Below are 27,034 nucleotides of genomic sequence, written 5' to 3'. Positions count from 1 at the left end.
TCCTGTGATCTGCTATCATCAGCCGGCTGTGTGACAGGCTGGATACCCTTATCCTTGTAGTCTCCCCAGCCTGGCCAGCGAGCGTGTACAGGCCAGAGCTCTGCGCTGGGTCAACCACGACATGCCCCCAGCTCCAGGGGTGACCGGTGAGCATAATGCTCCGGGGCACATATATGACCGGGCTACTGATGTCTGCGTCACAGTGTGCCAGGCCAGCAGCCACCCCGTACTGATCGGAGAGTGGGTTTGTGATGGAATGTCTCCCAGCTCTTCAGGACTGGCAAGTACAGCTCTCCCTGCCTCGGTGGGGCTGAGCAACTGGGCATTCCCTGGGAGGTCGATTCGGGGGTCCCTCGCCTCCATCTCTTCTCTCCCTGTCCCTATCTCCCTCCCTTCCCTGTGAGGAATGATGCTGCATGGTCTGCTGAGCAGTGTGTGTGCCTTAGGGGTTTTTCAGGGGGGCTCTCACCTGGGGGGGGACTGCGCTGGATAGCTTTGCCCTGGATGTGTGTAAACCTCTCCCCTGAGGTGTCTGGAGGCTGTGTCTGTTGATCGCTGTAGCGCTGTTTCACCGCCATTTCTCTGCCTTTTTTTTTTCACTGTCCCTCGTGGTATACAGTGCTTGGCTGCCATTTTTGGTGTGACCAGGGAGCAGCATGCTCTGTCTCCATTTTCCTGTAGTCTGGCGGCCTTTTCCCTATGATTATGTCCTTTTATACTGGACGTTCGGCGGCCATTTTCTTGAAGCCTGACCAAATTGATACCTCAATGCAAATGGGATTTTAAAGGCAATATAAACCAAAATTAAACAAAAAATAATAATTCTTATATAAAAAAATAAATTTTTATTATTTAGACAAAAATATGTGTATGTATATGTATAAAATCAATAATACCACATAATTATATATTCATACAATCCATATTGGACAATGCAGTATACATTAAATATATAAGAACAGATGAGCGGCTATTCCAATGCATTTCGAAAAGTGCATATATATATAATTTCTTCTTCAGGGAAGCCACTCTCTGAAAACATATAATATACAATAAGTATAACATCTTAAGCATCTGGAATATGCCGTTCAGTTTTGGGCACCAGTTCTCAAAAAGGATATCGGGGAACTAGAGAAAGTGCAGAGAAGGGCAACCAAACTGATAAGAGGCATGGAGCAACTCAGCTATGAGGAAAGGTTAGAGGAACTGAATTTATTCACTCTTGATAAGAGGAGATTAAGGGGGGATTTGATCAACATGTACAAATATATAAGGGGTCCATATAGGGAACATGGTGTCGAGTTATTCACTTTAAAGTCAACAAAGAGGACAAGGGGGCACTCTTTACGTCTAGAGGAGAAGAGATTTCATCTCCAAATACGTAAAGGTTTCTTCACAGTAAGAGCTGTGAAAATGTGGAATAGACTCCCTGCAGAGGTGGTTATGGCCAGCTCAATGGATTGCTTTAAGAAAGGCCTGGATTATTTCCTAAGTGTACGTAATATAACTGGGTACTAAAATTTATAGGTAAAGTTGATCCGGGGAAAATCCGATTGCCTCTCGGGGGATCAGGAAGGAATTTTTTCCCCTGCTTTAGCAAATTGGATCATGCTCTGCTGGGGTTTTTTGCCTTCCCCTGGATCAACTGTGGGTATAGAATTGGGTATATGGGCTGGTATATGTATGTGTGTATATATATGTATATATGTATGTATGTGTATATGTATAGTATATTTTATTTATTTTTATTTTATTTTTTTTGGTTGAACTGGATGGACTTGTGTCTTTTTTCAACCTGACTAACTATGTAACTGACTAACTATGTAACAGAATTGAGAAATAAAAATGAAAAACAAATATTTATATTCCACCGTTTACATAAATAACATCAACATTGGACCACTTACATGTTCACCCTTTAAATCAGGGAAGCGATTCTCTCTCCCTCGTCAAACAACTCAAAAAGGAAGGATCATCTGTTGAATAACCACTGCACAAAAAAGCCAAGGAGTCAAAAAGACTCAACGATAGATGTACAAAAAACTTCCTTCAACATGTCACATGGCCCAGGTGTAAATGCAACTGAGCCCTCAATCACCAGGAAACAGGGAAAAACCTAAGGCAGAAAAACAAACTAAGTTTTTTCCCCTTCTTCCCCCCTTTCTCTAAATAAAAAATAAAATAAAAATTAATAACTACTGTTGCTATTACTTACAGCAACGTTGAGATGTAAAACCACATCCAAAGTACAAATACCTGAAAACGTCAACCTCAATGACCACACCTTTCTGCCATTACTACCTAGTCCTGGAGACATGTGAGGAGTTACCACCTGTTGGGCTCCTGGCGTTTGCCTTAAATAGCCCAACTCAGGATGACCGGCGCCAAATAGTCCGCCAATCAAAAATACCCTTCAGGTGAAAAGGGGAGGGGCCTGCGACTCTTTATTTGTAAAACAATAAGCCAACAATGTATATGCATCGGGACAATCTGAATAACTACCATGCATTAATTCACCAAAAGCGCACCACCCACAGATCAGAGAGCCCATCTTCATCACCAATACAACCCACAAGCGGGGGGCCTCTCTGTGAGGTCCACTCAGACCGAGCGATGACATCGTCGCCTAGACGACGGCGTGTGCGTCTGGTTCGTCATCTTCACCTGCAAACCGGAAGTGACGACATTCCCGGAACCAGAGGTGACGATTCCCACCACGAAGACAGCACAGACAGACGCTAGTGTCAGGAGGAAGAGGGAGCTGGTGGCGTCATCACCAAGGAGACAACACCGCTCTCTCCGCCGCCACCACACAAACGGGGCAATGCAAAATAAAGAAAAATAATTAACCATGCCAAATCTAAACAAGGCGACCCCGCCTTCTTCTCCTTCCATTATTAGGTGGAGAAAAAAAAAAATATATTAGCCCTATTTGGAGTAATCTCGCCGCCCTTTTACGGACTATTCTCCAGTAGATTCTAATTGGGCCACACAGATATCAAATCCGTGTAGAATAAGTGAGTCTCATCACAAACAACTCCAAAGTATAATCATCTGGTGTGATGTGTCAACCATAAGGCAAAAACTCAAAAACCACCCTACACAGGAAAAGATTGGATGAACCTAAAATAACCACATTAAGTAAAGTTAAAAGGAAAAGATCCAAAGCCCACACAGCAACAACGGGGAAAGAAAAGAAAAAGCATTACTCTCCCTCATGTCATATATGTGGGCTTACCTGTGCCGGGAGTGCAGTGACAACAGAAAACAGATCCTGCTTGGGAGACTTGTATCCTGATGATTACTCAAGATAAAGGGAAAAAGAACCATGTCAGTATAGCGTCCAATCTTGTTTACAAAAAATATGAACAATAATATTTTATTCAAAAACAAATTATAATATGAAAAAGACCTCTTAATTGATGTATTAATTAGACCCCACCCAAAAAAAAAAAAAAAAAAGCCTGAGCACGTTTTTTTTCAGTTTCAGCGATATTCAGAACAGCACAGTGCAGTGTGGTGTCTTATCCATTTGGGAGCTGACACAGGCAAACCTAGCTGGACAGCGAGAACTCAGTCAGGGTGGTGAGTACTGCGGGAGGAGCCCCTCAGCCAGCAGCAGTTAGGAGGGTGGGACCTTCACTGTCCTAAGTCACCAACAGGTGGCAGACAGGGTAGGGTCAGCATGGCTTCAGAAACTGGTGTTTCTTCCCCTGAAATCCAGGCAATTACAACTGGTTCGCCTGCAGACACTGCAGTGCCTCTAGCCGCATTGTCGGCGGTCCTTAATTCGCTCGATGGAAGATGGAAGAGGTGCATGGGCGCAAAGGTGGTAAAAAACGGCCCCTGCGCCCCCCCATCCTCGGGGGAGAGCTCTTACGCAGACTCGGGCCCTGCTGAGGCTGATGACCCCTGTTCTGTTGTTTCAGGCGATGCTGACCAGGACCAATTGGTCCATGTGCGACAAAGCGCTTGTTGGAGCACTTATCACAGCTGTGCATGATACCCTGAAAATTCAGGAGCCAGCAGATCCCTCTGCTGATGTAGCGGTCCCTTTTGGGTCCCGTAAGCCAGCCCGTTCACCTAAGGTGTTCCCGTATCTGACTTATTTTGATAAGTTCATATACAAGGAATGGGGTCGACTGCAACAGACCTTTTCGGTCCCCAAATACATGGCGGTGCGTTACCCCTTTGAGGAGAGCCTTCTCAAAAAGTGGTCGGCTAATCCGGTCGTGGACCCCCCAGTATTAAGGTTAAACAAAGTAACCACGATCCCGGTAGTGGGAACTCCTGTCTTTAAGGACCCCATGGACAGGAAGGCAGATGCAGTGGCTCGTTCCTTGTTTACGGTTGTGAGGTCAACAATGCGACCAGTACTGGCATCTGCACTTGTGTCTCAGACACTCACTGAGTGGGCAAAACTTTTGCACCGCAAATTGGGAGAGCAACAGGCTTCTCCTGTCTGCGTGGAACTAGCAGACCAATTAGTGCAAGGCCTTAAGTACGTTTGTGACCCAGCCCTGGATACCCTTCCTCTGTTATCCAGGGCTTCAGTGTCAGCAGTGGTGCTGAGGCGCCTGATTTGGCTCAAATGCTGGTCAGCTGACCAGGCATCTAAGAAAGTCCTGACGGATCTTCCCTTCATTAGCGAACTACAGGCCAGGAAGGCTAAGGAGCCACGCCGTAGGCAAGGGCCCTCATTTTCTGCTCATAAACGGCTTTTCCGTCCGCCCGTGGCTTCGGCTAAGCGTCCCCAGCCCAACAGGATGACCTCTGAAGGACAAAAGCGGCCCTGGAACCTACAAGCCTAACAAGCCTGCGAGCAAAAGTGCTACAGCATGAAGGATTGCCCCTGCCCGCAACACGGGTGGGGGGGTCAGCTTCGGGAGTTTGCCGCCCGGTGGGCCTCTCGGCTGTCCGACCAATTGGTCTGCGATCTGATTTGGTCTGCGATCTGATTTACTCAGGCTACAAGGAAGAGTTCCTCTCTTGGCCACAAGACCAATTCTTCCCCTCCAGCATACTCGTACTCCCGGCTCACCGGGAGGCCCTATTCAGGGCGGTAAGGGACCCGCTTAGTCACGGGGTGATGGTACCCGTTCCAGAATCTGAATGTTTGCAGGGGTTCTACTCAAACCTGTTTGTAGTTCCCAAAAAAGGAAGGGGTACGTCCAATTTTGGACCTAAAAGCCCTCAATTACTTTGTAAAAGTACAGAGGTTCAGAATGGAATCGGTTCGCTCAGTAGTCGCTGCACTCCATCAAGGGGACTCCCTGGTGTCTTTCGACATCCAGGATGCGTACCTGCACATACCCATATGCCTTTGGCATCAGAGGTTTCTGTGATTTGCAGTGTGGGAAGCCCACTACCAGTTTGTGGCTCTCCCCTTTGGTTTGGCATCAGCCCTCCTAGTCTTTACCAAGTTATTGACTCCTGTTTTGGTGTAGTTGTGGCAACGCGGGATTGCGGCCGTGGGTTACCTAGACGATCTCCTGAGAGCATCTTCCGCCTCCGAACTAGAGGACAATGTGGCGATCACCATGCAGACCCTGCAGGAATTTGGGTGGCTGTTGAACCTAAAGAAGTCAGTGATTGTACGCTTTTGGAGCACCTAGGTTTACTGCTGGACTCCACAGAAGCGAGTGCGTTTCTCCCTTCAGACAAGCTTCAGACTCTCAGAGCTGCGGTAAAACTGCTGATGAACCGCAGTTGGTCATTGCTACACTTCTGCATGCGAGTCCTGGGACTCATGGTGGCCTCCTTCGAGGCAGTACTGTATGCCCAGTTTCACACCAGAGTCTTGCAGAAGGAGATTTTGAAAAAGTGGGACAAATCTCCATTGTCCCTGGATCGGCAGATTCAGGTGAGCTAACTATGTCAGGGATTCCCTGCTCTGGTGGCTGAGGTCCCCAGCACTTCGGTCCGGGAAGTCGTTCCTACCTCTGAATTGGACAGTGATCACAACGGACGCCAGCCTAACCGGATAGGGGGGAGTAATGGGAGTTCAGTTGACCCAGGGCCTCTGGTCGGTGGAGGAATCCAAGTTGCCGATCAATTAGCTCAAGCTGAGAGCGATCAGGCTATGCCTCGCCACATGGTCGATAAGACTTTGAGGGCGTCCAATAAGGATCCAGTCAGACAATGCCACTGCGGTGGCATACGTCAATCACCAAGGAGAAACAAGAAGCTTGGCCGCCGCACTGGAGGTCGCTCACATCCTTCAGTGGGCAGAGTGACATGTACTGGCCCTGTCGGCCATTTACATCCCAGGAGTGGCGAACTGGCAGACGGACTACTTAAGTCGCCTGATGCTGGACCCAGGAGAATGGGCGTTGCATCCGGAGGTGTTCAGGCTACTGTGCCTGCGATGGGGCACACCAGATGTGGATCTTCTGGCCTCCCGTCTCAATTACAAAGTGCCGAGATTCGTGTCCAGGACAAGAGATCCTTGGGCAGTTGTGTCAGACGCGCCGGTGGCTCCGTGGGATCAGTACCAGCTGATCTATGCCTTTCTTCCACTGAAAATCTTACCATGTCTTCTCCGCAGAGTGGAGGCCATGGGAATTCTAGTAATCTGATTGCCCATGATTGGCCCCAGCAGCGTCCCTGGTACACAGACCTAGTGTGCCTGGTGGCGGGCGACCCATGGCGACTGCCGTTACGAGAGGACCTTCTGTCTCAAGGTTCGATTCTCCATCCTGCTTTACCATCGCTGGTTTTAACGACATGGCTATTGAGATCCAGGTGTTGAGGAACCGGGGTCTCTGTTATTCCAACTATGCGGAGAGCAAGGAAATATATCATCGTACCTGGAAGGCCTACATGTCCATGTGTGAGGAGAAAGGATGGCGTCTGCGCTTTTTTTCTATATCCAGGATTCTACGGTTTCTACAGCAAGGAGTGACCAGAAGTTGGCTTTAACCACTTGCCGACCGCCGCACGACGATATACGTCGGCAGAATGGCACGGGCAGGCATATTGGCGTATATATAAGTCCATGCCTGCCCGCGGGTGGGGGGCCCGATCGGGCCCCCCCCCGGTGCCTGCGGCGGTCGGCATTCGTTCGGGAGAGATCAGGGATGAGGGGACGGCCATTCATTCATGGCCACCCCCTCGCGATCGCTCTCGACGAATGGAAATCCCCCGTGACATCACTTCCTCTCCTGTAATGTAAACACAGGAGAGGAAGTGATGTATTCTCTCCTCCGTGTCGGTATTTTCCGTTCCGACACGGAGGAGAGCGGATCGGTGAGTTGCACCAACACTCTACACACACAGTAGAACATGCCAGGCACACTCACACCCCCCCTTTACCCCCCGATCACCCCCCCAATTACCCCTGCCCCCCAGTCACAGTGACACCAATGTCATTTTTTTTTTTTTTTTTTTTTTTTTTTGCATTGGTGTCATTTGTGACTGTAATAACTGTTAGGGCAGTTAGAGTTAGCCCCCTTTAGTTCTAATGTACCCCCCTAACCCCCCCAATAAAGGTTTAACCCCGTGATCACCCCCCGTCGCCAGTGTCACTAAGGCTGGGTTCACATTGCAGCGGTTTATGAGAACGAATGTGATTCGCACCGCACTGCAGTGCAAATCACATCCGATCTCTGTGCGATTCGAGTTCAGCCATTCGCCGCACCCGCCGCACCCGCCACACCCGCCGCACCCGCCGCAAATTCGCACGGGACCCTTTTTTTGGCCCGCAGCAGAATCGGATCGCATGGGTGTTCACACCATGCGATCCGAGTTTGCAGATCGCACTGCGATATGCGAACTGATCTGGGGGTGTCAGTAACATTTCACTGACACTCCCAGCAGTTCGCATAGGGCAGTGTGAACTGCCGCCGGGAGGCATGCGATGCGGGAACCCGCCGCGGATTCGCGGCGTTTCCGCATCGCTCCAGTGTGAACCCAGCCTAATAAGCGATCATTTTTCTGATCGCCGTATTAGTGTCACAGGTGACGCTAGTTAGGCAGGTAGGTATTTAGGTTCGCCGCAGCTTTTTATAGCGCCAGGGACCCCCATATACTACCGCATAAAGCCCCCTGATTGCCCCCTAGTTAACCCTTTCACCAGTGATCACCATATAACTGTTACAGGTGACGCTGGTTGGTTAGTTATTTTTTTATAGTTTCAGGGCACCCGCCATTTATTACCTAATAAAGGTTTAACCCCCTGATCACCCGGCGGGTGTCATTTGTGACTAATAACTGTTAGGGCAGTTAGGGTTAGCCCCCTTTAGTTCTAAGGTACCCCCCTAACCCCCCCAATAAAGGTTTAACCCCGTGATCACCCCCCGTCGCCAGTGTCACTAAGGCTGGGTTCAGATTGCAGCGGTTTGAGAACGGATGTGATTCGCACCGCACTGCAGTGCAAATCACATCCGATCTCTGTGCGATTCGAGTTCAGCCATTCGCCGCACCCGCCACACCCGCCGCACCCGCCGCAAATTCGCACGGGACCCTTTTTTTGGCCCGCAGCAGAATCGGATCGCATGGGTGTTCACACCATGCGATCCGAGTTTTCAGATCGCACTGCGATATGCGAACTGATCTGGGGGTGTCAGTAACATTTCACTGACACTCCCAGCAGTTCGCATAGGGCAGTGTGAACTGCCGCCGGGAGGCATGCGATGCGGGAACCCGCCGCGCATTCGTGGCGTTCCCGCATCGCTCCAGTGTGAACCCAGCCTAATAAGCGATCGTTTTTCTGATCGCTGTATTAGTGTCACAGGTGACGCTAGTTAGGCAAGTAGGTATTTAGGTTCGCCGCAGCTTTTTATAGCGCCAGGGACCCCCATATACTACCGCATAAAGCCCCCTGATTGCCCCCTAGTTAACCCTTTCACCAGTGATCACCATATAACTGTTACAGGTGACGCTGGTTGGTTAGTTATTTTTTTATAGTTTCAGGGCACCCGCCATTTATTACCTAGTCTCACTAGTGTACCCCTAAATTTAGGGGTGTCTACTTTCCAAAATGGGGTCATTTGGGGGGGGTTTGTGCCATCTTGGCATTTTATGGCCTTCAAAACTGTAACGCCCTTAGAAAGCCTGAAGGCGGTGCTTGGTTTTCGGGGCCCCGTACGCGGCTAGGCTCCCAAAAAGTCCCACATATGTGGTATCCCCGTACTCAGGAGAAGCAGCAGAATTTATTTTGGGGTGTCATTTCACATATGCCCATGGCATGCGTGAGCAATATATCATTTAGTGACAACTTTGTGAAAAAAAAAAAAAAAAAAAAAAAGTTTGTAATTTTCCCGCAACTTGTGGCAAAATATAAAATATTCCATGGACTCAACATGCCTCTCAGCAAATAGCTTGGGGTGTCTACTTTCTAAAATGGGGTCATTTGTGGGGGTTTTGTGCCATCTTGGCATTTTATGGCCTTCAAAACTGTAATAGGTAGTGAGGAGTGAAGTCAAATATTTACGCCCTTAGAAAGCCTGAAGGCGGTGCTTGGTTTTCGGGGCCCCGTACGCGGCTAGGCTCCCAAAAAGTCCCACATATGTGGTATCCCCGTACTCAGGAGAAGCAGCAGAATTTATTTTGGGGTGTCATTTCACATATGCCCATGGCATGTGTGAGCAATATATCATTTAGTGACAACTTTGTGAAAAAAAAAAAAAAAAAAAAAAAGTTTGTAATTTTCCCGCAACTTGTGGCAAAATATAAAATATTCCATGAACTCAACATGCCTCTCAGCAAATAGCTTGGGGTGTCTACTTTCTAAAATGGGGTCATTTGTGGGGGTTTTGTGCCATCTTGGCATTTTATGGCCTTCAAAACTGTAATAGGTAGTGAGAAGTGAACTCAAAAATTTACGCCCTTAGAAAGCCTGAAGGCGGTGCTTGGTTTTCGGGGCCCCGTACGCGGCTAGGCTCCCAAAAAGTCCCACATATGTGGTATCCCCGTACTCAGGAGAAGCAGCAGAATTTATTTTGGGGTGTCATTTCACATACGCCCATAGCATGTGTGAGCAATATATCATTTAGTGACAACTTTGTGTAAAAAAAAAAAAAAATTTTTTTTTTGTCATTATTCAATCGCTTGAGGCAAAAAAATAAAATATTCAATGGGCTCAACATGCCTCTTATCAATTTCCTTAGGGGGTCTACTTTCCAAAATGGGGTCATTTGGGGGGGTTTTGTACTGCCCTGCCATTTTAGCACCTCAAGAAATGAGATAGGCAGTCGTAAACTAAAAGCTGCGTAAATTCCAGAAAACGTACCTTAGTTTGTAGATGTGACAACTTTTGCGCAAACCAATAAATATACAATTATTGACTTTTTTTTTACCAAAGACATGTGGCTGAATACATTTTGGCCTAAATGTATGACTAAAATTGAGTTTATTGGATTTTTCTAATAACAAAAAGTAGAAAATATCATTTTTTTTCAAAATTTGCGGTCTTTTTACGTTTATATCGCAAAAAATAAAAATCGCAGAGGCAATCAAATACCATCAAAAGAAAGCTCTATTTGTGGGAAGAAAAGGACGCAAATTTTGTTTGGGTACAACATTGCATGACCGCGCAATTACCAGTTAAAGCAGCGCAGTGCCAAAGTGTAAAAAGACCTCTGGTCATTTACCAGCAAAATGGTCCGGTCTTAAAGTGGTTAAGCACCGATAAGAGACAAATATCAGCTTTGTCTGTCTTTTTTCAGCAACCCCTGGCATCTCACTCTCTAGTGAGCACTTTTGTTAAAGGGGTCCGACATGTAGTTCCTCCGGTGCTTCCACCGTTACCCCTGTGGGATTTGAACCTGGTGTTATTGGCGCTTCAAAACCTGTTGTTTGAAAATATCAGAGAGATCCCTCTGTTGACTCTTTCCCAGAAAGTGGTCTTTCTAGTGGCCATTACTTCTGCCAGGAGGGTTTCGGAACTGGCGGCTTTGTCCTGCAAGTCGCCCTATCTGGTTATCCACAAGGATAAGGTGGTGGTGCGTTTGCAATCTTCTTTTCTGCCGAAGGTGGTTTTGGCGTTTCACATCAATGAAGACATTGTGTTACCATCTCTGTGTCCTGAACCGACACATCCTAAGGAGGTGGCCCTCCATTCCCTGGACATGGTTTGGGCTCTAAGGGTGTATTTGTCTGCTACGGCACCCTTTCGGAAGTCATACTCCTTGTTTTGTTTCGGTGGCTGGTTCGAAAAAAGGCATGACGGTCTCGTTGGCCACCATTCCTAGGTGGATCAGACAGATTGTAGTACAGGCCTACGCCTTGAAGGGGCAGGTGCCCCCTTTTCCGGTCATGGCCCACTCCACCAGGGCAATTGTAATGTTTTGGGCATTCCAACATCAATCTTCTGTCGCTCAAGTGTGTAAAGTTGCCACTTGTTCGTCTGTCCACACCCTTACAAAATACTTCAAAGTAGATGCCGGTGCATCGGCTGATGCCTGTTTTGGCCGCAAAGATTTGCAGGCGACCCTATAATTGCACTTACATCTTTTTCCTGTTTTTTGGTAAAAACACAGTACCTTTAAGTAAATGCACTGTAGCATTTGTTACCTCTGAGGCGGTTTGGAGGTAGTGACTCCCAGATGAGAAGCCTTGTTTTTTTGTGGGTGAAAATGTTCTTGGTTATTCCCGCACACTGTTGTTTTTGTGGGTAAAGTTTTTATACTAGTTCCCACATGCCATTGTGGGTGAGGTTTTAATTCTGTTTTCCCACCCCTCCATTTGACATTGCTTGGGAACGTCCCAATGGTGTAAGAAAGGAGCTATGTCAGTCGGTGAACGTAAGAGAAAATAGGATTTTTTGTACTCGCCGTAAAAATCCTTTTGTCTTTAGTTCTCCGACCGACACAGCACCTGCCCCTTCTATTTATGTCTGTTATACTGCTTGTTGACGTACTGAGGCAGCAGTAGCAGGCTGAGGGGTTGTTAACTAAGGGACTGCCCCTTGGGTGGAACTAGAAAGTTTTACTTTTATTATAACATTAACATGTTATGCCTAGTCCTCTCCTGAAGGTGGCGTAACAACCCAATGGTCTAAAAGTAGCTCTGTCCGTCGGTTGACTACAGAGAAAATAATTTTACAGTGAGTACAAAAAATCTGATTTAAAAAAAAGAAATTGGTCTTTTTTTATTTGTTTAGCAAAAAATAAAAACCGCAGACGTGATCAAATACCACCAAAAGAAAGCTGTATTTGTGGGAACAAAATGATAAAAATTTAGTTTGGGTACAGTGTAGCATGACCGCACAATTGTCACTCGAAAGTGTGACAGTGCTGAAAGCTAAAAACTGTCCTGGCCAGGAAGGTGTATACGTGCCCTGTATTGAAGTGGTTAAGCCTGGTACAAACTTCAGTTTTTTGTGCAGCTCCACTGGTTGCACGAAAAAAAAACTGACAGCTCCGGTCAGAGCCATTGTACTAACAATCCTATGTTAGTACAGTGATCTCCCCTGCTGAGCTATTGTGTTCTGACAGGGGGGTGGCCCCCCGTCAGAACACTCCGGTCAGTGCTCTCAAGCATTGGCTGAGAGCGCTGATCGGGAGCTGAGTCGGCTGCTGGTTTTCAAGCATGTATATCCATCAGAAGCCGAACGAACGGCCGCCATACACACAGTTTTATTGAACCGGCCAACGTCGCCTGACCTTCGGCCTGTGTGTACTAGGCTTTAGGAGTAGTCAACAGAACAATAAAAAAAGGGCTAACTGGTTCTGCCAAGAAAGGGAATAAGGGACTTCCTGCAGCTCAAAGAGCCCCCTGAGGATACTTATGGCCAAAGACGTCATCAGAGGAGCCCAGAACATCCATCTAGTATACCTTTAAAATATGCTTGTGCAGTTATCCTCCCTCGCAATTTCGTTAAAGACTCGCGGCGCTTTCATTTTTCACATTTTCATTGCATCATTCTGGAGACCCATTAAGGCTCCCTCTCAATGCAATTGCACCAGAGCACTCTTGTCTTCGGGTCTAGTACTCCTTCAATGCTTATGTTATACCCAAATTTGGAAAATGTGTAAACTTTAGTGCAAAATTGCAAACTCTAGCTCTGCATAGAAACCAACCAGCTTCCAATCAAGCTTAATTGAGCAAGCTGTTTGTTAGAAGCTGATTGACTATCTCGCACAAGTGCACCAGATTTTGCACGCTCCGGTTTTAGTAAATCAATGCTGTTGTGTCTATATAGTAAGCCTGCCTCCATTCAGAAACATTATTTTTCTTTTTCTAACTGGTTGTATTTTTTTTTTTTTTTATCATATCGGTGATCTGTCGGCCAATAAAAATAAAAGAAAAATCCCAGCTAACTGGGAAAGAAGGCACTTTTAGGCAGGCTTTTGGAAATAATTGTTTCGTACACTGTATGCAACAGGCATATAGAAGGAAATGGGTAGAAAGAAACGGCATTCCTAATAACTTCTTTTTAATTCTTAACTTACATTTTTTTGTATTAGCACTGTTTACATTTATGAATACAACTTGTGCCTTTTAAGCAAAGGTGAGTCTTGATGATAAAAAGGAAAAGTTAAAAAAAAGAATATAGGTGTTTTCAGACACTATTATTACAATATTATCTGGAAAGACTGAAGAATATTTGTGAAGCTGAAAATCTGTTTTGCTAAATATGGGTTTTGGTAGCTTTCAAATTCAGCACCACGTATGGGCCCCTTTCTAGCTTTCTAGGTTTTTTCATTAGAAATGGGGTGCTGGCCAAACCTGAGGGTTCGTCCCATCATCCTAATCTTTTCCAGTTTCAATATAAGTGTAGCTGCACAATCAGCAAGTCTAGCATTCTGGTAATTTTTATCCAAGTAGCATTATCAACCTTGCTAAATTCAATAAACTTTGACATATTTGAGTTTGTCCAAGGTTGGCTATAGTAAAGTTAATCAAAGCTTGAGGGGGTAGGGGAAGTGGGTGGTGTTAATGTGACTTGAATACATTTTTTTTTTTTTTTGGAGTATTACAGCTTCAGTTAAGCTTTCATACAACGATTTAAGAATACGTGACAACTGATAAAATCCTGTAAATGTTTTAAGTAGTTAATAAATTCCTTTATAATAAACATCATTAGTTTATATCACTGTTTTTTGTAGCCAGGCGATTATTTTCATCTACACGAAGATGAACGTTATCTGCGGGATCTCATCATGGAGGAAAATTCTAAAGATAGCTTCACAGCAGTTCTCATTACTGGTATCCAGCCTGTCCATATCCAGTACCTGAAGGAATTTCGTCATCTATGGGTTAGGCAGTTGTCGTGAGTATATCTGAATGGTTATTCATATTTCATAAAGCCAGTTCTTCTATGTTTACATTTTCTTCATAAAGGCTTGGTTCACACTCGTGCGACTTTTGATGCAATTTTAATCGCACAGGCTCAAACGAGAAGGAAAATCTGATTGTTTTCAATGGTGCTTGTTCTAATCAATACGACCCAGAACGGTGAGATTTTGCAAAAGGTTCCTGCACTACTTTGATGCATTTTACTGTGCTGCAAAGACCCATAAAATTTGCAAAGTTGCATCAAAGTCACACCACACAAATGCACTCTAAATTGCATCAAAGTTGCATTACAGTATTGTAAACCGAGCCTTAATAATAAAGAAAAAAAAAGTTTAGCTGTTGTGAAAATATTTTATGTAACAAGAGCTTCTTACTTCAGGCACATCTACCATTATTACATCCATGGGCCTAAAGGAAATGTGCTGAATAATCCCAGCAATAAATTTAACAGCCACATTGACATACAGGTAAACATGACAATTTGATGCTATTGTTTATCATTTATAATGTTTTATTCTTCATTAACAGGTAGACTGCTTATGTGGAAGTATAAGAAACCAAATCAAATATATATATTTTTTCATTTGTAATGGGATACTGTCATGTAAAATGAATGGAGACTGCCATTGCCGAATGGCTCTTGAAAAGGCTAATACTGCTAACGCTAATAATTGCTGTTTGGCACCAGACCCTGTGCATACAGGACCTTGCGCAATCCCTTATATATTGGTGGTCCTATTGTTTTCACCCTCGAAAGTACATCTCCAACCTGGAGTAGAAAAGTACTGTTGAGGTTAGAGCTGCATGATTCTGGATAAAATGAGAATCACAATTTTTTGCTTAGAATAAGGATCACGATTCTCTCACAATTCTCGGTGTAACATAATCTTTCACATTGTACAAAAAAATTGGGCTAACCATACTGGTTTTTATTTATTGATATGTATTTTACCAAGTCCTCCTCCAGCACAGTCACATGAGAGATAGACTTCACCTCTTGCAGAAAACACAAGCACACACAAGTTTACCGTCAGTTCTTGAATTTCATGCGTCCTGCGAACACCGGCACTGGAGGGGGACTACCAAATCCCCTGTCTGTTGTTTTTCAGACAGCAGTTTTTCTGGGGCAGGGGTCCCTGGCTTTCCCCTTCTCTCCCCCTGTGAGAAAGCTGGTGAGGCAGCCAGTCACAAGTACATATTAAGAGGGAAGAGGACACTCAAGTCGTCACCAAAGAAACTCAGGTTTAGGAACCCCCTAAACAATCCCAGAGCCAAGGTAACATTTCAGCCAACCAGGGGGCTTCAGCAAGCTTAATTCCCACCCATCCCAGACTTTGGGCTAGGATGAAGGAGCCTGGGAGGAGAAAGGAAAAAAAATCAGCTTACTTTGGGCAACTGGGAGATCCTGGAGTCAGCATCACACCCCGCCAACCTCCCTTAGCCGAGGGGTGGGGGGGGGGCTTGACTTGACCGTACCCTAGGTGGAGGTCGTTTTCTTCCTTTCCTCTACAGCTTGAGTGTACACACCACCGCATGTATCTGGCCATGACAAAGTGGCAAAAGTGACGTCAAAATATGGAGCCACAACAGGATGTGGACGAGCAGCTATCTTGGTAGGGGCATGGAAGCCCCGTACAGGGCAACAGCCCACACCGGAAGAGACACAATCAAGATGGCGTTACCACATTAAGTAGTCAGGCGGGCATCTTGGATCAGGGCAAGCACACAGGTAAGTGCCGGGGCCGGTCCCCAGCAGCTCTGCCTCTTTTAAGCATCAGACCGAGGGAATGGCCACCCCAAACGGCAGCATACAGGTGTACTCTTTCCCCTCCAAGCGGTCCAATGGCAATGAGGATCAAGAGGCCCTACCAGAGGGCCACGGAGCAAGGCCTAGCCCTCTCACAGTAAGGAGGAAGGAAGGATGCAGGGGTATCCCCCCAACATGGGGGCTTGGGACACCCTGGGGCACATACTCCCATGATTGTCTTGAGAATATAAGGAGGGGGGATATCCCCTGGGCAGTGACAGACCCTGGGTGACTCTTTTTTTCTCTCTCTCTCTCTCTCTCTCTCTACTTGGCCTATCTGTTTTTTGCCTTTGTTTCCATTTAGGACAAAGCCCGGGAACCTTCAGATGGAGGCAAAAAAGGGAATATACTGTTGAACATGCGGGGTTAAAATGAAATCTAAGAGTGATAAGTTACTCTGTCATGGACGCATTAAGTAAATTGTAAATGAGGAGACAAAACCCCTGGCAAATGTTTTTTTGGATTTAAAAAAAGAAATGACATGGATCATAGAAATGGTAGATCATAAGCTCAATTATAGCATGCAATGCCAAGCTGCAGTTTCCAAAGCGAGCAAAGTCCTTTCTTGTATTGAGAGGTATGGACTCCAGAGAGAGAGATATAATTTCAAATCATTAGTAAGACCTCATCTGGAATATGCAGTTCAGTTTTGGACTCAAAAAGGATATTGGGGAACTGGGGAAAGTGCAGAGAAGGGCAACCAAACTGATAATAGGCACGGAGGAGCTCAGCTATGAGGAAAGATTAGAGGAACTGAATTTATTCACTCTTGATAAGAGGAGATTAAGGGGGGATATGATCAACATGTACAAATATATAAGGGGTTCATATAGTGAACTTGGTTTTAAGTTATTCACTTTACAGTCATCATAGAGGACAAGGGGCACACTCTACATCTAGGGGAAAAGAGATTTCATCTCCACATATGGAAAGGTTTCTTCACAGTAAGAGCTGGGAAAATGTGGAATAGACTCCCTGCAGAGGTGGTTCTGGCCAGCTCAGTAGCTTGCTTTAAGAAAGGCCTGGGTTATTTCCTAAGTGTACATAATAAAATAATAATAAATAATAAATAATAAAAATAATAAAAAACTGGGTACTAACATTTATAGGTAAAGTTGATCTGGGGAAAATTTGCCTCTCGGGGGATCAGGAAGGAATTTTTTCCCCTACTTTAGCAAATTGGATCATGCTCTGCTGGGGTTTTTTGCCTTCCTCTGGATCAACTGTGGGTATAGAATTAGGTATATGGGATTGTATGATATTATTATTATTATTATTATTATTTTTATTTTATTTTTTGTGGTTGAACTAGATGGACTTGTGTCTTTTTCAACCTAACTATGTGACATCCACATTGAAGTCACTCCATGCAGCCACTGACAAGATAAAAGGGGAAGAGCGTCCATCCACCTCATCTCAGGGACCCAAAAATGAACGACAAAAAGACAAACCGGCAATAAGAGCCACCCCCCAACCTCAATTGAGTTCTTCAGACTTGAGTCAGAGGAAGGGCAACTATTATACCAAGACAGCTCAGATTCAGATGACAAAGAGGGCACTAAAGAGTCTCAGAAAAATCCCAAACATCTGTTTCCGGTAGAGGAAACAGAGGAACTCCTAAAGGCAATTTACATAACTGAAGAAATACAGGAGATAGGCTGTGCAGGGGGGTTCAAGAAATGAAACCGAGATCCTTCCCAATGCACCACTCTATCAAGGGAATCCTAGACAGATTGGAAAAGTCCGGAAAACCAGCTATTTTTTCCTAAAGCACTAAAAAGAAGATTCCTGTTTGATGAAGAACCAAATGTACTTACTAAGTGCCTGAAGCTGGATGCATCCCTAGCCAAAAATGTTGGATCTATCTTTTGAAGATATGGGCCAACTAAAGGACCCTATGGACAAAAAGATTTCCCCACGAAGAGCTTATGAACCGGTGGCAGCAGGCCTTGAGCCCAATATAGCCAGCACTTGCACGGCCAGAAACATGGCATTTTGACTGGAGCAAAATCCCAGGGACGGAGTAAGGTCTGATATCCTTTCTGCTTATAGAGAAATAAGCAGCATATATGGCCGATTGCTTTATCAGAAGCAGTGAGAATTTCCTGACGGGCCTGGTGAATGCGGCCAGATGGGCTTTATGGCTTAAAACCTGGGAACGAGACTACCCCTCCAAAAACAAACTATGTAACATTCTCTTTGATGGCAACTTATTATTCAGTCCAGAACTGGAAAAAGTCCTGGACAGGTCGGCCGGCAAAACAAAGGGATTTCCATTTAGAAACCCAAAGCCAAAGTAGAAGAGGTTTTTTCATCGCCACAAAAAAAACACAGACTCAACGAAGATGGACTTTCAACAAAAACAAGGAAAAATCTAACCCACTTTTCTCAAACTCCACATTCACCAGCAAGTTACAATGACGCCAGCAACAAGGTGGGTGCAAGACGAAGACGTTTTCTCCTATAATGGCAGGCCTTCTGCTCAAATCAATTTATCCTCCAAATAGCTCAAGGATACAAAATAGAATTCGCATCAAAACCCCCATTCGAGTTCCGAGCAACAACAATTTCTACCCCGCCACAGTAAAACACAACCATTAAACAGGCAATTATAGATTTGTTAGAAGAAATGGTAATAACAGAAGTCCATCTGGGACACTGCAAAATGGGATTTTTTTCCCATGTGTTCTTAAGAGCAAAACTCTCGGCAATCGCTGTCTGATCCTAAACCTAAAGAAACTCAGCAAGACCTTTTTTTTTTATGTGAAATTCAAGATGAAATCAATATTTACAGTAAAATCCCTTCTCCCAACGCAACGTATTTAGCAATGCTCGACTTAAAGAATGCAAACTTTCACGTGCCAATCCATGACAACCATCAAAAGTTACTCAGGTTTGCGACCCAAGAAGGGAAGGCAGTCAGACATTTTCAATACCAGGCCCTCCTGTTCGGAATTTCATCTGTACCACGGATCTTTACAAAGATCACATCGAAAGTAATGCAGGAACTCAGACTGAGGGGTCCAGATAATACCATACCTGGACTATTTTCTAATATATGGTCAGACGCAAGAGGAAGTCATCACAGGTCTGCTAGCAATCCCGTTTAGGATGGAAAATCAACTTAGATGGGGACAGGGTCTTGACTGATTTTTCTATCACATTTCTGAGCTATATAATAGACACCAAGGCACAAAAGATCATCCTTCCGGAGGACAAGATAACCAAGTTAATCAACTTAATAAGACAGATATCATCTTTTGGGAAAGGATCAAGAAGAAACATAATGTCCTTTTTGGGGCTTGTGTCTGCCTTAATTCTGACTGTACACTGGGGGGGGCAACTTTACATGAGAGCCCTACAGCACCACCTTTTAAACAATTGGGACGGTAAGGTAGATTCACTACAAGAGGTGATCCATATCCCCAAAGCAGTCAGGAGGTTGCTAACCTGGTGGCAGGAGAAGGACCGACAGGTAGACTATGGTTCCCAATGGTTTAAATACGGATCACAACAGACACCAGCGCATACGGCTGGGGAGCACTTATGTCAAATGCCTTCTCCAATCTAAGAGTTGACGGCAGTTCTCAAAGCTTTACTAGCTTTCCGGGAATCGGTGGTGAGGAAACATGTCTAAATCCTCTCAGACAACATCACCACAGTGACGCATATCAACTGATGGGGGGGGCACCAGTTAAAAGCCCCTCATGAGGACGGCACATCAACGCCTCTCATGGGCAGAAAAGCATTTGCAATCACTGACTGCGGTACATATAAAAGGGTTCCAACACCCTAGCGGATTTTCTAAGCCAAACTCAGCTGGACCCAGCAAAGTGGGAATTGAACCAGGAAATATTTTCAAATCTAGTGAGCAAATGGGGTCTACCGGAGGTCAACCTGTTCGCTACTTCAAACAGAAATTCTACCTGGGTGTACCCCTTTCCTCCTGTACAAATCCCCCCCCAGAGTAATCCGGAAGATTCAGATAGAGACTAATGTCCTGTACACACAATTGGACATTCCAACAATAAAACCGTGGAATTTTGTTTTAAGGTTGTTGGCTCAAACTTGACTTGCATTCACATGGTCACACACATGTTGGCCAACAATTATGAACGTAGTGACGTATAAGACATACGGCGAGCCAATAAAAAGGAAGTTTAATAGTCATGTGATATCTCCATTACTAACGGTAGTTTTACAAGACCGAGTGCTACCGGCTCATACTTGATTCCGAGCGTGCGTGAACTTTTGTGCAACTGACTTGTATGCACACGATCGGAAAGTCCAACAACAAAGTTTTGTTGGTGGAGAATTTGAGAACCTGCTAGCCAACATTTGTTGGCGGAAAGTCCAACAAATGTTTGATGGAGCATACACACGGTCGGACTTTCAGCCAACAAACTCACATCCAACATGTCCCCTCGGAAAATCCGATCGTGTGTACGCGGCATAAGAGTAATACTATTGGCACCATTTTGGCCAGAACAATCATGGTTCACAACCCTAAAAAAGAGCAGAGCAAGATCCATTTAGCCTTACAGGGACAACCTCCTTCTACAGTCAAGGGCATATCACCTGCAACCTCAGAGCTTGAAGTTGACAGCCTGGATTATGAACATAACACTCTGCTGAACAAAGGCCTCTCTGCTAAAGTAGTCGAGACGCTGCTGCAAAGCATGAAGCTGGTAATGAGGAATATTTACGGCAAGGTGTGGAGAAGGTACACCTCAAAGATGCAACTCAAAAACAGGAATTTACATGACATAGGCACAGCGCTAGATTTTCTCCTTGAAGGGGCAGAAACGCTCAAAGTGCATACAGCGGCACTCTGTTTTCCTGGATATACCACTGGGAGAAAATATGCTAAATGTTTTTTCAAGGCCACTGCCAGGTTATGACCTGCTGAAGGTATTAAGGTAGACCCCTTGGGACCCCTCTCTATTACTCCAAGCATTAACCCAGGAACCATTGGTGCAACTCAGACATGTCACCGAAGTTCCTGACTCTGAAAGTAGCTTTCCTGGTGGCAATCACGTCAGCCAGACACGTAAGTGAACTACAGGCCCTTTCCATCAAAGAACTCTTTTTCACAACAGTTTCCTACAAATTGGTTCTTAAAGAGGAAGTAAACCCTGATGGGTTTACTTCCTCTTTTTTTCCCTGCAAAGGTAAAGCATAATGGACTACTATGCATCGCATAGTAGCTCATTATGTGTCACTTACATAATGAGCCAGCGAAGTCGCCGCTGATCCCTGTAGTCCGCCGCGTCCATCTTGCTGGTGGCGTCTCGCAGCTCCGACCAATGACAGCGGCGAAGCCGCGATGACGTCACTCCCGCGCATGCGCACGGGAGTCGCGCCTCGCAGCTCCGCCGCTGTCATACGGCGAGGCCGCGATGACGTCACTCCCGCGCATGCGCACGGGAGTCGACAAATTTGGCAAATCCATTCTTGGATTTGCCGCATTTAGTGCGCATGCGCGCCGCTGTCTACGGCGCATGCGCCGTAGACAGCGGTGCCCATTTTCGGGCAAATATCTCCTAAACCATATAGGTTTAGGAGATATTGCTTGGACCTACAGGTAAGCCTTAATCTAGGCTTACCTATAGGTCCAAGTTGTTTGGAAGGGTTTACTTCCTCTTTAAAGCGGAGGTCCACCCTAAATTACACTCCTAGGTCTATGTGATCCCCCCCTTCCCTAAACGCTAGGTAACCCCCTTACCTTTCAGCTGTCTTCCTCAGTTTTTTTCCTATTTCAAATTTTCATGCCTCTGTGGATTGCGGAAAGGGGAGGAGCCGGTGCGGAAGGGGGCGGGGCTTCATCGACAGGTCACTTCTTCCGGTCTGCCGCATGGGCTCCTGTGATCTTTTTTTTTTTCCCCAGGAGTCTGTGCTGTGCCCAGGCTTGAGATCTCGCGCGAGGAAGAGAAGGCGCTCGATATTGCGCTGACTGCGCATGCCCGAGATCTTTTATACAACGGGCGGTGCATGCTGGTCATTTAGCAGCACACTCTCCCGGAAGAGGATGCAGCCCACAGGCAAAATGGAAACCGTCAGGAGACGGTTTTATAAAATCATTTCTGAGGAGAAAACGGCATGCTGCTGTTTGCAGAAACACAAAAAGTAAGTGTTATCATTATTAATAATATTGATTGTCAGTATACCTAAAAAAAAAAAAACGTTAAAGACAGTGGAATCCCGCTTTAAACCAGACCCACTTTTCTTGCCGAAGGTCGCATCAACTTTCCACAGGAAAAAAAAAGGTTATTTTACCATCCTTCTGTTAAAACCCAGCTAACAGGGGAGAGCAAGTCTTTTCGACATAAGAAGTTGTATTCTGCAGTACCTAGAAGCTGCAAAGGCGTTCAGGAAAGCACCAAACCTATTCATCACATTCACATGCATCCAAGAACTCTATAAGTAGATGGATCAGATTCATCAACAAAGCCTACATTTCCCAGAACCAGAGCGATCCACCAAGCTTAAAAGTGCACTCTACTCGCGCAGTGGCCACATCCTGGGCACAGAGAGCTTAGGCCTCTATTGATCAAATCTGCCAAGCAGCCATCTGGTCTAGTGACTCCACATTTGTTAAGCACTATAGAATCGATTTCGTCTCTGCCCAAGATCTGTCCTTTGGGCATAAGGTCCTGCAGGTGGTAGTCCCACCCTAGGTATGAATATTTGGGATCTCATGTGACTGTCCTGGAGGATGACTTGGGAAAGCTAGAGTTTTTACCTGATAACTCCTTTTCCAACAATCCTCCAGGATGATGGACCCCCACCCTAATGGAAGATATTAAATAACATATATCAAGCATGGGGGTATCGGTCAACAAGGAATCTTTGAATAACTGGTGGGCCAGCCTGGGGTAGGCCTCTAAACTAGTGTGTGCTTGTGTTTCCTGCAGGAGGCGGAGCCCATCTCTCATGTTACCGTCAGGTAATAAGTATCTTTTTCCCAAAAAATTGCATTTAATGACCGCTGCACAATTTTAATCTCTAGGGTCTCAGCTAAAAATATATATCTAATGTTTGGGGGTTCCAAGTAATTTTTTTTTATCCAAAAATACTGATATTAAAGTGATTGTAAAGATTCATGTTTGTTTTTTTAAATAACAAGCATACCTGCTCTGTGCAAGGGTTTTGCACAGAACAGCCCTAATTCTCTTCTGAGGTGCTCTGGCAGCACTCTTAGCTCCTCCTCTTCATCAGGTGATCCCAAAGAGAGCCCCTTTCCGTGGGGGCAACCGCGCGGGTGCCTTCACTAGTTCCGCTGCTTCGTCCACTGACACAAACGGCAGGACTCCACCCGCCCCCTGCTCCCGTGTCACTGGATTTGATTGACAGCAGCGGGAGCCAATGGCTCCTGCTGCTATCAATCTGTCCAATGAGGACGGGTACGGCGGCTGGGTTTGTGCACATTCCTGGAACGGATGGGCTCAGGTAAGAAAAAGGAAGGGGTGGGGGGGGGGGGGGGGGCGGACTGCAGCACAGAAGGTTTTCACTTTATACATAGAATGCATTAAGGTAAAAAAAACCTGGAGACTTTACAACCCCTTTAACTACTTAAAGCGGGGTTCCACCCTAAAGTGGAACTTCCGCTCATCGGAACCCTCCCCCCCTCCGGTGTCATAATTAGCACCTTTTAGGGGGGAAGGGGTGCAGTTACCTGTCAAAGACAGGTATTTACACCCACTTCCGGGGATAGACTCCCACGGGAGTCTATGCCTCTTCCTGTCCCTGCGCGCTGTCTGCTGGAACACACACGGGTCCCAGAGACAGCGCGGACAATTCCTATTGCTCTGCGCGACTCGCGCATGCGCAGTAGGGAACCGGGAAGTGAAGCCGCAGCGCTTCACTTCCTGATTCCCTCACCTAAAATGGTGGCGGCAGCAGCCGAGAGCCGAGCAATCGATCGGCCTCGGCTGCCGGCATCGCTGGATCCTGGGACAGGTGAGTGTCCATTTATTAAAAGTCAGCAGCTGCAGTATTTGTAGCTGCTGGCTTTTAATATTTTTTTACTCGTAATGGCGGCATGCTGAGACATTGTGACGTACAGATCAGACGCTTTTTACACATTTTTGGGACCCTTGACATCTATACAGCGATCAGTGCTATAAAAATGCACTGATTACTGTGTAAATGTCATTGAAAGGGAAGAAGTTAACACTAGGGGGCAATCAAGGGAAATGTGTTCCCTTGCATGTGTTTCTGTGAGGGGGATGTGACTGATTAGAGGAGGAGACATATTGCTGTTCCTACTTAGTAGGAATATATGATCTGTCTCTCCTTTACTGTCAGAACAGGAATGTGTGAGTGTTCTGGCTTTCGTGCCAGCGGTTGTGCATTGGTTCCCCCGCCGGATAGCTGATTCAAGGGCCGACATACAGCTACAACGATTTGGAAGAACGAGCTGACCTACCGCAGTATGACGGCGACTGGTAGGCAAGTGGTTAACTTATAAGCAACAAGTGTCAGAAAAAGGTTTAGTCTTTAAGTAGTTAAACCGACCTCATTTGCAGACATTCATCGTATGATCTAAAAGAACCAAACTATACATTGTTTCTTTTTAGCTCAGCGCTGAGCAATGTTGTGATACACTTGGCAGGCTGACCCTTTCTTTTTTTGGCAGCTGTGAACAAAGAACGGCTCTGCGCTGAATTGTGGAAATGCCGGATTAAGATAGTGAGGGTGGTTGAATCGAGAGCGCAATATTTTAACGATTAATGGTGCAGTAATAGTGTAGTGTAGGTGGGCTTCTTTTTCTTTCATAAATCCATTGCCTCTCATTCACGTAGTGTGTGCTTTTGTAAAAAGTGTCATGTGAATTATCCCTCTAGTCCAGACTGTTATGTCCATGGGACTTGCATTTAGTACTCTCTGTGATGAACAAATCTCCATTTGGTTCAGGCTTACAGCCTCTGGATCTGCCATTCCATGCAATCGCTCATTCTACCAGGAGTATTGGCACTTCCTGTGATATTCAACATTAAGGCAGTAATCTGGTCTTCTGTTCATACCTTTATTATTCATACTGATGCTAAGTTTTACCAGATAGATATTTGGGCCTCTGTGTACACTACCTTTGGGAGGAGGATCTTGCAGGTGGCTTTCTGAGGTTTTAACCTGTGTTGACCAAAGCAATGAAAATAGTACCGCTCGAATGCCCCCCAAACCTGTATCAGTCAGATCAGCATGTGGAGAGACTGGTGCAAGGCAGACAGGCCCCAGTAGCCTTCAACAAAGATTCTTCTAATCTACGTTATCTTCTTTTACAGATCAACATGTTTGAAAAAGGAAAAACAACTAAGACTTTTAACTTAAGAGATGTCTGTGATGACATGCAGACATTGTATATTAACAGTGCTTCTGAGACCTTTGAGTTCAAGGCTGTGGTTGAAGGTGATGGTGTAATAGAAGGAATCATACGGTATCATCCTTTCTTATACGACAAAGAAACATATCCAGATGACCCATACTTTCCCACAAGTAAGTTAGTATGTTTTAATAATTTTTGTTCTTTATTCCGGTTTCACTCTTTAATGTGGTTCCTTTCTAATCATTGTCTTGCAAAGTTTTATTTTTTATTGAAAATTATTTTATTAGTTTTACAATCAAAAGTATAAAACAGGGTATCAAGTACCCAACATCATCACAAAAAGTTACTGGTACCAACGGTAAACATACAAAACAATACTAAGCTAGATCCCTCCCCCTCCCCCCTAGTGCAATACCACCCAGGAGTGATGACCATACCACGGGTTTAACCTCTGAAAAGGAGCAATATGACGTAACAATTACTACAGCAACCATATAAGAGCCCATGTCTACCAGCAGCAAAAGCCCACAGGTACACTATTCAAAGCCTAACATAATGTACCATGGATCAGCCAGAACCTCAAGCACATTCATGGAGCAGATTTCATCACCAGGTGTCAGAACTAGCCCCTCCTCATGTCACTGTAGAAGAATCAGATATCCAACTCTGTCATACCGTCTCAAACTTTTTGGGACAGCCTCTTATTAATTAAAGGGGTTGTAAAGGTACATTTAATTTTTAATTCTTTTTAAAAAGCATGTTATACTTACCTCCACTGTGCAGCTCATTTTACATAGAGTGGCCCTGAACATGGTCTTCCGGGGTCCCTCGGCGGCTGTCTCGGCTCCTCCCTGCAAGAACTAAGCACCTTCATGCGAGCTCTCTCGCATGGTGATTAGTTCTTGCGAGCGTGCTCCCGTAATACAGCCAGTGGCTATAGCCGCTCACTGTATCAATTCTTTCCAAAATAGGCTAATTTGGGGATTTTTGTGCTATCTTGATATTTAAGGGCTTCCGAAACTGTGATGGGTAGTGAGGTAGGGAAATCGCCATTTTACGCCCTTAGAAAGCCTGAAGGAGGTGATTGGTTTTCTCAGGGTCCTGTACACGGCTAGGCTCACAAGAAGTCTCACACATGTGCTATCCCCTTACACAGGAGAAGCAGCAGAATGTATTTTGAGGTGCAATTCCACATATGCCCTTGGCATGTTTGGGCAATATATCATTTAGTGACAAGTTTGTGCGAAAAAACCCCCAAAAGTTTGTAATATTGCCAAATCTTGTGGCAAAATATAAAACATTCCATGGACTCAACATGCCCATCAACAAATAGCTTGTGGTGTCTAGTTTCCAAAAAGGGGTAATTTGGGGGGGGGGGGGGGGGGGTTGAACTGTCCTGGCATTTTATGCACAACATTAGAAGCTTATAGTTGTAAAAAAAAAAAATATGTGAACCCCTTTGGAGTGATATGGATTTCTGAACAAATTGGTCATAAAATGTGATCCGATCTTCATCTAAGTCACAACAATAGACAATTCAGTCTGATTAAACTAATAACACCCAAATAATTAATTGTTACCATGTTTTTATTGAACACACCATGTAAACATTCACAGTACAGGTGTAAAAAAAGTATGTGACCCCTTGGATTTAATAACTG

At 45.3% G+C, this 27,034-nt stretch overlaps 1 protein-coding gene across 3 annotated transcripts in view; it reads left to right on the top strand.

Moving 5' to 3' along the window:
- SMCHD1 (structural maintenance of chromosomes flexible hinge domain containing 1) overlaps positions 1 to 27,034 on the top strand; it is a 621,656-nt gene that overhangs the window by 151,651 nt on the left and 442,971 nt on the right. For all 3 annotated transcript variants that reach the window (XM_077492529.1, XM_077492527.1, XM_077492528.1), the window contains exons 8-10: positions 14,052 to 14,215; positions 14,621 to 14,708; positions 25,333 to 25,543. In XM_077492529.1, the coding sequence (XP_077348655.1) occupies positions 14,052 to 14,215; positions 14,621 to 14,708; positions 25,333 to 25,543 (463 nt within the window). The remainder of the gene's footprint in view (positions 1 to 14,051; positions 14,216 to 14,620; positions 14,709 to 25,332; positions 25,544 to 27,034) is intronic.

Source organism: Lithobates pipiens, unplaced genomic scaffold, assembly GCF_037356315.1.
Source record: "Lithobates pipiens isolate NorthernLeopardFrog02 unplaced genomic scaffold, aLitPip1_a1.2 Scaffold_19, whole genome shotgun sequence".
NCBI lineage: Eukaryota > Metazoa > Chordata > Amphibia > Anura > Ranidae > Lithobates > Lithobates pipiens.
Note: the sequence above shows the minus strand (reverse complement) of the source record. Positions and strands in the feature narration are given on the sequence as shown.